The 11,129-nt window shown below is 37.6% G+C and overlaps 1 protein-coding gene across 3 annotated transcripts in view; it reads left to right on the forward strand.

Moving 5' to 3' along the window:
• UMAD1 (UBAP1-MVB12-associated (UMA) domain containing 1) overlaps window positions 1-2,125 on the forward strand; it is an 84,922-nt gene extending 82,797 nt beyond the window's left edge. For all 3 annotated transcript variants that reach the window (XM_075049803.1, XM_075049811.1, XM_075049794.1), the window contains one exon: window positions 505-2,125. In XM_075049803.1, the coding sequence (XP_074905904.1) occupies window positions 505-762 (258 nt within the window). In that variant the 3' untranslated portion in view covers window positions 763-2,125. The remainder of the gene's footprint in view (window positions 1-504) is intronic.
• Window positions 2,126-11,129: the final 9,004 nt, after the last annotated feature.

An 11,129-nucleotide genomic window follows, 5' to 3' on the forward strand; every position in this document is an offset into this window, starting at 1 on the left:
TCATGCAATTCCATTTCAAATTGAAAAACAACATCATTAATACTTCAAAATAACTGGGATGGGAGTGTTTTTTAATCATCAAAGTCATGCCTTTGTTAGACAACTTCTGAAAAGGAATGGGGGAACAAAAGATGGAGCTTCATCAGTTTATGAAAGGAATTATATGAAATAACTTCCCCTAAACAAGACTGGACATAATGACAAAAAGTCCCACCAGCCTCATGGGTTTCATAAATGCAGAGTAACATTAGGTGGAGAAATATCCCTAATAATTCAAAAAAATCAATTGTTGTTTTAGCCTTAATTCAAGTCAGCCTGATCTAAAGAATTATATCGACATGTATCAAGAACTGCTATTTTAGATCTACCTGAACCAAACTCTGAAACTGATTTTATTTTTGTATTTTTTGTTTTCATTTATTAGTAGGTCATGATGGTTCTAAGTACAAAGCCTTAGCTGCCTGACTTGTAGTGTCTAAATTTCTGTTCTTCTGTTCTCTTTAGATAAATACAGGGCACCGATCACAGTTGACTGTGTCAAGTGCAGAGGTGGGAAATGAAAGGAGTCAAAATTTGGAAAGCAGCCCTTTCATGTCAGATCTTCTGAATGACGTACCCTTTGCCCTAGCACCACATGTGTTAGCAGTGCAGGGCACCCATAATGACGTTCCTGACCGATTGCTCACCTATGACATCAATGATAATTTATCAAGATTTTGGTATGACTTTACACTTGAAAATTCAGTGCTTTGTGATCTGTAATGTTTTCTTTATTTTTTTCTGTCTGTGTCAAGGAACAAGTCTTAAGGTGAAGATAAAGACTTACTTTAATCAACTTAATATTTTGGGGGTCTGCCACTGGTATATCAGATGCATTGCATCAAAACGATTGTTATTCACAACTGTGTTATATTTCTTAGCTTTAAGTGAACTGTAACTTACTATGTTAAATATTCTGTTTATCTCCAAAGAAATCAAGCAAAACTGTTTCAGCCTGAGTAGGAGACTGGCTGTTGGTATCTACTTCCAGTAGGTAGGCTGCAGACACAAACATTTCGTAACTTTAAGATGAAGTCTGCTCACGTCTGCACTGTTTTGTTATTTCACTCAGATACTAAACACATAGATCCTGTTACAGGTGTTAAGATCACCTCTGATTTTGTACAGATAGAAGCCAGTATTAACGCTAAAGCAACGATGTTTTGCACTACTGGACAGACAGCTTTTCAGTTAAACCAAGTTTTAAAACCTCAGAGTTATTTATGAGTGCTTAAATAATTATGAAGATTTAATAGAATTGGTTAAAACCAATTTCAAAGTGAAAATCAGTTGCTGCACTTCCTTTCCAGTAGATGGTATTTTTGTCCCATCTCATTTTGTGCCTGGAGAAGTCCTCCCCGCCTGCCTGTTGGCTGCTGTTTGTTCTCATTACCACATGTGTTCCTGATTTATACACAGATCAGCTTTTCCATTTTAACCTCTTTGCCCCCTGAAGAAGGAAATCTCAGGACACGTACTTTTAATGGTCACACCCTTCTTTTTTTAATTTGTGTGCCAGAGATACAGATGGCAATGTTTAAGAACAGGAAAACATTACATTGTTTCTTATCCAGCTAAATTAAATGGCTAAGTACCTAAACATGCATTCTCGCAGACCACTATGTCCCCTGCTCACAAGCATTGAGCATGTTTTTCTCAACTAAAACCAGAGCTGCTGTTGCATGAGCAACAGCTCTCTGATGTAACATCATGATTTGTGATGAATAATGATCTGTGTCACACAAAAGACTACACTTGTTTTCTCTCTCGGGGTAGAATATTTATATTGTGCCACATGTTAGTGGATATTTTCATATATTTTCTATGCTCTGTGATAGCTTAAAATACTTATATTTTCAGACTTGCATCCTCTTACAGTATTTGAGATAAATACTGTAAATGATGGAGAAGTTACATTGTGAATACGTCTTATGTTGTTATTCATGTTTTAGATTTTTTAAAATGTATGTATTTAATATTTTTGACAGCTATGTTCCTAAATGTTTTGAAGTTATTGTTTCAGGGAAAGTATTTGTGCTGCACTCCAATAAAAAAAAAATGCGAAATAATAGTGATACTAAATAAATTTATGTGTGAGAGTTATTACTCGGCTTCACCTGTATTGTTTACTATAGCTGTGACCATTCAGACTTCATGGGAGCTTGAACTTGGAAATTCAATTCGGAAATCTTGTCAGTGTCATTTAAAAATCGGGGTCCTTTTAATCAAATGTATCACACTTTCATCTGATCTATTCTGTGTCCTATGTTGGTGACTTGCAGTGGTTTAGGTGGCATCTATGACACTGTTCTGAGTATAGTATGGCTGTGAGCTGGGAAGTACTCAGTCTTAGAAGGAAGAATTAATTTTATCAAATTGTTTAGAACTCTTTTGTGTGCTGAGTTTTCTAGTTAACACATCTGTAGCACTAAACTTAATTTTTATGATTGTTTTATAGTTAATCATTAAAAAAATTAATCATTCTGCAAATAGCGTGTTTCCATTCAAGTTGTCCATTTTGAATCTGAAATGTTTCTGCAGCTCAGGTGGTCTAGAAGCAGAACTGCAAAACACTGTTGAAGACTGAACAAACTTACAATACTTGTTCTTTCTTTGCTAGCTGACTTAGCATATAATTTTTTGCATTCATTTTTTGCTTACAGTTAGATAATTTATCTAAAATAATTACATCTTGTCAGAATTGTGCTCTGTTACACTCACAAGCATTCTTTCAAAAGAAAAGGAGAGGCAACGGAGAGTAGGGAGGAGGTTGTACTCACCCATGATGAGAAATGTGGATGGTAGGTTAAACATTTGGCCTTCATCCTTAATCATGTTCCATAAAGGGTAAAATTTACACCTAGCAAGAGTACTAGTAATGAGCAAGGGTACTGGGAATGTGTCTGCTGACTGCCCTCTCTTTAGCAAGGGCTGGGGCTCAAACCTCTCCCTTGCTTGAGATCATCCATAAAAAGTGGATTGAAGCCTAATGGTATCCAGACAGCAAAGGTGAATTTCTTCCCAGTGGGATAAGAAAAAATTACACTTGAACTGTTATAAATTAGTTAGATTTATGGATATTATTATTTGCCCACTAACAACATGAAGATGGCACAATCTTCAGAAAATAAAAGATTTCAAAGAGTCTTAGTTCATAAAGAATGTGAATTGCTTGTGTAAGATATGTTTAACGTCATACGCTAAGTGATTATTGCATAGAATATATGTGAATATACGCATATCTGTCACTGGCAACAAATACCAGATGGTTCTATATATTGTCAAACATTTGACCACCAATGAAGGAATATAGTTAGTTTTTAAAAAAAATCTAAAAACTATTAAAATATAATCAACATTGGTATTAAAATAGTAAACCGTCCTGGCTGTCCTTTCTGTATATTCTGTATATAATAATGAGAACTTGAATAGAATTGTATGCATATATATGTAAATTGTTTAGACAGAACTGAAAGATATTTCATAGCTGATGTCTTGATTCTGACATTAATGACAGGTTGCCAACTCCAGAAGTAGTAATGAAAGACGGAGGTGTGATCCTGGGCCAGTGACGTGCTGTAAATGGGAGCTTTGTCACTGCCATTAGTGGGCATATTACTAGGCCTGCACTCCTTTATTAAATAGTTTATTTAGAGTTACTTTAGTTCATGGGAGATTTTGAGTTTCATTTGCAGTTCTCTACATTTTCCCTGCAAGAGATGTACTTTGCGCTGTGTGATAGCTTCCTTATGGAACTTTCTAATAAATCAAACATAACAAGACACTTCTTATTTCCTCTGGAAAAGTTGTAAATACAGGCTCTGGAAAAGTCTAATTTTGAATGTAGAAAAAGGGGAGTGAAGCCCACATGTTCAAAGGTAAATCAAAGAATAATTGCATCCAGAGCAGCCCCACAGAAGGCTGACTGGAAGCTGGTCCCTACAGACAACTCCTTGGTGACAAACTCGGAAGTGGAACCAGACAATGCTGTGTCCGGCAGGTCAGTCAAGGAGGTGGTTACAGATCCAGTTTCTGAAGTTTTCTGTGAAGTGTGATTCAAACCCTGATACTGTAGTACTGCAGCTGGCAAATATACACTTGTGTAGTCACAGATGAGAGGTTTTGACCCTAGAGCAAATAAAGGAAAAAGTCAAAGAGCATATTCACCGTGGTAATTACAGAATCTCAAAATAACACACAGTTTATTGCATTTTTAGCTGGAGAACCTGTTGCGTTCACAAAAGCAGTAAAGCAGCCTCCTGGGCAAGATGATTGGGTTGTTCTGAACAATAGCATAAAACTTATGCTTGAGAAACCGCTCTCCTCTCCTCCCTACAACCAATCTTTTGTTATGACATGAGAATTTATCTTGCTTTGGGTTTTCTCTGCTCAGCCTAGTGACTATGGAGAGGAACCAGAAGTGCAACTCCTAGGGGTAAGTCCTTCCCTTCTTAGGTAACTGCAACTCTTCTACTGATGACAGGGCAATTCCAGATTAACCAGATTTCCTTTTGAAGCTGGAGAGTGTCTGTTACAGCAACAAAGAGGCAGAAAATCCTCCTTAAATTCCAAAGGTAGGCTCCTGTTTGGTGCTGTAGCAAGAAGAAGGTTTAACAAGTCCAGGTTGGGTTTGTTCAGCCCACCTGCTTGTGCTGCAGCATTCCATCAGTGTTAAGCTTGGCATTCTTTAACAAGCTCGCAAAGTTAGAAAGGGTTATGTTAGGCCTGATTTATTCCTATTGTTATTTCAAATTCCTTAAACTAAGGAAAATTATTGATCTCCCTGTATCTTCCATTGAGACCATGTTCTTTCTTTACCAGTTAGATATTTACGTCCTTTGAGTCTCCTAGAGAGCTACCTCTTTTTTTTCAACATCCTTCACAGACATGAGACCGTTTTCTGAAAAGAGACCTGGGCATCATTCTGCAAAAGGGATCTGTTCCCATAGACGCTTTCTTAGCCTTCCTTCTGTCTGAATCACAGCCATCCGAAAGAAGAAATGTAAGTATTTTTGCTTACTGGAATGGGAGAAAAGTTGCTACCTTGTGCTCATTGTGTTGACAGTCAGTTAACTTGGAAGCTTTACTGCCCATAGAGTGAAACTGAGATTTTTGTCAATTCAGAATTTCATCATTTTCAGATGCCAGGAGTGTAAGAAGTAAACTTGATCTTCTAGGCATGGCATCTCACTGTCTGTTTAGTTCTGGAGCACGCATTTTAGGTTCTATGTACAGGTATGTAAAGTTTTTCTTTGCACAATATGATGCTAATGAGTAAGACTGTTTGAATTCTCCTGCCTGTGCTGCTGGGCCAGCTGAATGATCTAAAAAGCAGTAAGATCCAAAGCACTACATTGACCTCTGTGGATGCAGTCCCTCATAAGACAAATCTGTGTGGAGAATTTTTTTTCCTCCATGTATAAATGGTTTTAAGCATTCAGTAGAACTCCTAAAAATAATAATTCAAACTTTATTTTCTGAAACATATTAACGGAGAGCTTTTCTACCTTTATGGTGAGTGCAATAGATCTTGACTAAGCCTGGCTATTCTATATGCAATTACTTCAAGGCTGTTAAAATTTATTAGTTTTTTACAGATATCTACCTACTATAAAATGGCAAGGTTCTCATGTGTTCGTTACTTCTTCTAGTAGTATAGAAGGAAAAATATGTAGTAAAATTACATCAAGCTAAGGAAGGGGAGGGGGAGAGGACAGATAAAGCAGTTTTCATTGAACATTATTTCTGTAGTAGCTAACATTGGCTGTAATGAAAGTATGGAAACTAAATGAAGTGCAGGTGGTAAGAATACGATGACGCTATCATATTGGTGATCTGAACTGGGAAGTAAATCAGTATTATGCCCCGTTGTCTTTTTTTTGTGCACATGTAGTAGATAGCACAACAGTTCCTAACGCTATTGCCTCTGTACATTAACATAAATAATGGGAGAGTAACGATGGATCACATACTCCTTTCAACATCTCAGAGCAGATACTTCTTTTTAGTCTGCAGCCTTCCATGTAGTAGTCTTTCTCAACTGTTTTACTCCAAAAAAGTCACTGAATATTCTATTAAAGTTTACTTTCTGACGAGGTGTCAGGGTAGCTCAAAGAGCTTCGCTGTATTGCAACTCAGTGGTTTGTCAAATACATCCCTCCTACAGAAGCAAAACAGTCTGAGCATGCTGCATCATTCGTATAATAAACCAGGAGTTGTAAAGCTTTCAGCATTGTACTGCAGGTTATGATGAGATGTTGGAGAAGCCTTTTTTTAATTCTGTAGCAAAAGAGAGTATCTAGCAGTGGAAGTGGAAGTTATGACGACCCCAGAAGGATGCAGCAGCTGTAGAACAGAGACAAGAGAGGGCTTAGTTCTGCCAGCCAATTCAATTCACTTTTCCTTGCTGCAAAGATAAAATAAACTCTTGAGATCAAAGATCTCATTTACAAGGCTGTCCTCTTAAGTCAGTCGACACATGTACTTCAATAACAGAACATAAAAGAAACTGCTCACAAGCAAACAAAAAAAAAGATGAGCCTCAATTATAAACATCCCTTACCCAACTGTTTGTGGATATCAGCATTACGGTTAGAGTAGCCACTCACATCCAAATGTTCATGAAACTGTTCTGGGAGGTCAGCTTTGGGCATCCATCTAAATCTCATTGGAAAAGAAGTCTGTAGCAGATGGGCTCAGAAAACAAAGACTCAGGTGAAATGGACCATCATGGTGAGAAGGGAATTACTTAAAGCAACTGATAATTGTTAGAACTGAAAAAGACTTTGGGACTTTAGTGTGACCACTGTGTCACCCTTTTTAAGAAGAGATCTGCTATTTGTCTCTTCTCCTTAAGAAAATAAAGCAATGTGTGATGTTTTGGAAACTGTACTGTAATTTCCTTTTTCAGCTGTTTTTAGAAACTACTGGTGCATCTGCTTGGCTTATTCTTCTCTTAAAGGCATTTTTAGATTCCTGTGATTTGATTTTGTCTATTATATGTTTAGATAGGGCTTTTGTCAAAGACTTGATATTTATCTTACCAATTGATTCAAAGGATCTTTTTGTTGTTACTTGACTTTTATGTCTTTTGTAGTTTGGCTAGTTCTCCTTCAGTGGTCTCTCAAATAAAAAACATTTACACTTCTCCCTCTGCTTGATAGGGTGGAAGAGAACATATGCATTAAATTTATCCCGGAAAGGACTGCCAGATTTTATTTCAAGTAGTATTACAGTACTTGCAGATAGTACATATCAATCTTAGTATAATTATGGCTAGAATTGGACACACAGGGTTAAGATATTCTCTCTTTTTTGATGTAGTTCAACTCATGTTCTAATTTAACTCATGTTTTGGGGGCAGGCAAAGTAGGAAGGCAATTGATATTGGATTAATAGAGGGATTTTAAATTACTTCCTTTTTTCTATGTTTACTGCATGTAGTGTGCAGTATAGGCATCCACTCAAGGATAAAGTAACTGCTTCAAAGCTAGAAGTTGCCGTCATGTTTTTAAATGGCATCAAATAAGAGGTTGTTGATTGAGAAATGGAAACATAGTGTTTTGCTATAGATCTCTCAAATGCTTTACAGTAGAAATCAGTATTAAGATTCATCTTGAATCTTAATGTCATAAATTGAAGACAAATTTTAAATCTTAGGACAGCTGTAAAAAATAGAGTGAATGAACAAAGATGGCTGATGCATTTTTGTTTACTTAGAGGCTAGCTAGTGAAATTATCTCTATTCATGTTGCAGTTATTTCCATAAAAAAATTTGTATGGCAGGCTGTTGTTCTAGTTATCGATTTGTACAAATCTGAGAGAATATTTAGGAATAAAGCCATTTTCCAGGATGATAGGTTTTGTCCAAAACCGTTCGCCTTCATATTTAAGACGTCTAAGTCTTCTCAAACTAAACCTCTTCACCACCACCTCCAGCGGCTGTCTCTCCTTCAGAGGAAAGCTGCACCTATTTTAGAAATACCAGTCCGATGCCTCCTGGGGGATACTCTACTCCATCCAGCTGGGTTTGGACAGATGGTTTGTTTCTGGGATTGGGGCATATCCTGGTAGACAGGCATCTCAAGGGTGATAGTCCTTAAAGAAAAGGATGTTGCACATCGATAACGTGTGGGTAAAAGCAATGCAGACTTGACCGACTTCTGTTCCTATCTCCTACATGATTAGCCATGCAATGACGGAGAGCTGACACAATTCCTCTAAGTGTGCAGGGTGGTGCTGAAGCCCCACTCTCTCTTCTTGGAAAACAACTTACTTTTAAAAACTTTGAACTGAGCAAGATCATATTCTGGTGATCCGCCAGTCTTGGCAGGTTGCCTGAGCCATTTCACCCTGCTTAGACCAAAAGGGGAGATTTAGGCCAAGATGCTGAAGACTATCTCCTAGAAGAGAGAGTCATCTCAAGAGTGATCTGTTCATCACAGACATCAAAAAGAAGTCAGATGAGACTTGCTCTGCGAGGATCTCCTGTAGCAATGGAAGCCTCTGGCTATTTGTGAGAGTATGTGCACAGTAACTAAACAAATCACTTTTTGGTATTAGATGGGTTTGTATATCCTTGTCTTCCTGGCACAAAGTAGGAAGAAAAGTGTTCCTAGTGTGTCCACTGCAACAGCAACCTAGCTGTACAAGGATTATTTTCTCCAAAATAAAAATAACTGTTACTTAGGAAGAAAAAAAGCCAACTAGTACACCCTTCTTAAATAGATGAGGTAATTTAAGTGAAGGATAAAGTCTTACTTGGAAATTTGCAAATAGATTATTCTGGTTTTAGATAAATTGCAGTTAACTGAACAAGGCCTTTCTGGCACCTACTGCTTCATCTTGCTTCAAAGAGTTATTTTGGCTCGTACACAAACTAATATTCTGCTTCACCAAAGAAACAAACTATGAAGATAGTGCTGAAAAAGTTCTCCTTTGAAACACCATTCGCTTCTGATATATCACTTTAGTCTGGAAATCATGACCCAGTAATTTGTCAGTCTCCAAGAGAACAGTCCTCTCTTTTAGGACTTACTCCGAAACTGGTATCAGAACAGGTAATCGTGCAAAACCATCTCAGCAAACTGGATCAGCGTAGGCATTGCTGGAGCGTTAGAAGATGAGAGAAGGCATCCCCACAATGGGATTGAATGGAGGGCCCTGGTGACATCAGAAGTTAGAATACCCTATGCTTTTCATCAGGGGAAAAAAAAAAAAAAGGAAAAAAAGAGGTGGCAGCTTGGCACTTTGCTCTTGTTTTTAAAAATACTGAGGGTCTACTTTGTAATAGCTGACAGAAATGTTTTTGAGGACACAGTAACTCAGCAACACTTGGCTTACTCTGTTTACTTTTTCCCTCTGTATTTATCTATTGATCTTAAACTGCTCTGACCTAGCGAATGCCTCTTCTACAGTGTTTACTACATTATTAAGATGGTGAAATTTGGGGTAAACAGAGAAGGGCGATGATTCTTATCTGACAGTTTCCTCCCTTGTATTTGTCCCAGATACATCCAACCTGGACTCGTAGGTGCCCTTCGTAAGTGCCTGATGGTATGCTGGCTTGGGCCAGGCCAGAAGGTCCAAGCGGGGAATTTCTCAGATACAAATCTTCTCTCTTCTCTGCTTCCTCCATGCCGATGTGCTTAATTACAATCCCAGTCACCCTAGTTTCCATCCGCTCGCAGGAGAGGAGGGCAAGAGGAGCTCTTTGCCCAACGTTAAGATGAGAGTCACCCTCTGGCTTGTCTGTCTTTGGCCATCTATGCAGGGAGCTAAGCGTGACTGCTACTGCCAGAGATGGCTCCAGCAAAGTGCCTGGGAATGGAATGAGTTTATCTCTCTCTCAGCCCTTTTGTCCTACTTCTCTCCTGAAGAATTATTTTTGCAGAGATCAGACCTGTCATTAACAGTGGAAGGCTGTATTGCAAATGGGAAATCATTTACTTTTAAATAAGTATTTTGATTTGTTCAAAGTGTTTAAGTCCCAACAATGTGGTCTGGGAAAGGTTCAGTGAGCTGTTTCTTTGCTCCAAATATCATAAAAGAGCTGGTCCGTTGCCAGCCATGGAGGAAGGAGGAGGAAATTAGAATATGCAGCTTTTAAGCAAAAAGTCAGATAAAAATAAAACTTCATTCTGTAGATACAGTTTTAGTTATGAAGTGAACAGCAGTTCAAAGTAGAGAGATGTAGAGGAAGTTAATTTATAATGACCACTTCCTAAAATGGATCGAGGTGGAATTCAGAATATACTGCTTAGTTGTAGGCCAGCAACCAGTGTTTTTCAATCTGCTGCTTTCTCCAAATGTGTGAGAAAATGGCCTTGTGAGTTCACAAGTTGGTGCCTATATCTTGTCCTCAGCATAGAGATATTTTATGCACACGAACACACACACACAAAACAGTTCTGAAAAGAAAAAGATTTTTGCACAAACTTGGGTTTCAGCAAAATTACTATAATTTACATCATCATAACTGAGAACAGGATTTGTCCTAAAGGTTATAGCAAAATTAATGTAAGAAGTTAGGGCAACAGACATGTGTCATAAACTCAGGCACATACACAGAGAATGTAGATATGTATGTGTGTATATATGTAGGTATAGATATATAGATATACAAGTTGATTATTCACAAAGACATATATTGTGTGAGATTGGTCTTCAGTTTCTCCAGAAGAATTTTCTTATGTCCTTTAATTCAGACATCAGATGCTTCCTATGACTCTACTGTCTGGAAACCTGTGTTGTTTTGTTGTATCTGCTGTTAATAATGCAGTTACCAGCTAGTCCACATGAAGAAAAAAAAAAGATTTTTTTTTTTTTTTTTTTTAATGCCCTGTAAAAAATAGTACTTGAAATTTTCCCAATTGTAACTTGTGTGAAGGGGTGAAGTGGCTATATACATAGATGAAGTTGCAGTTTCTAGACCTGAATCTTTGCTGGTATCATGGGAACCATATGCCTTTAAGAACTACTCTCTATCCTCATAATTCCTTATTATAGGAAATTGCAGTTGGCAGCAATCAGGTTAAGTATTTAAATATTCTACACTTAATTGAGGGGATTAAATTCACATTTCCAATTTA

Source organism: Buteo buteo, chromosome 2 (genome assembly GCF_964188355.1).
Source record: "Buteo buteo chromosome 2, bButBut1.hap1.1, whole genome shotgun sequence".
Taxonomy (NCBI): domain Eukaryota; kingdom Metazoa; phylum Chordata; class Aves; order Accipitriformes; family Accipitridae; genus Buteo; species Buteo buteo.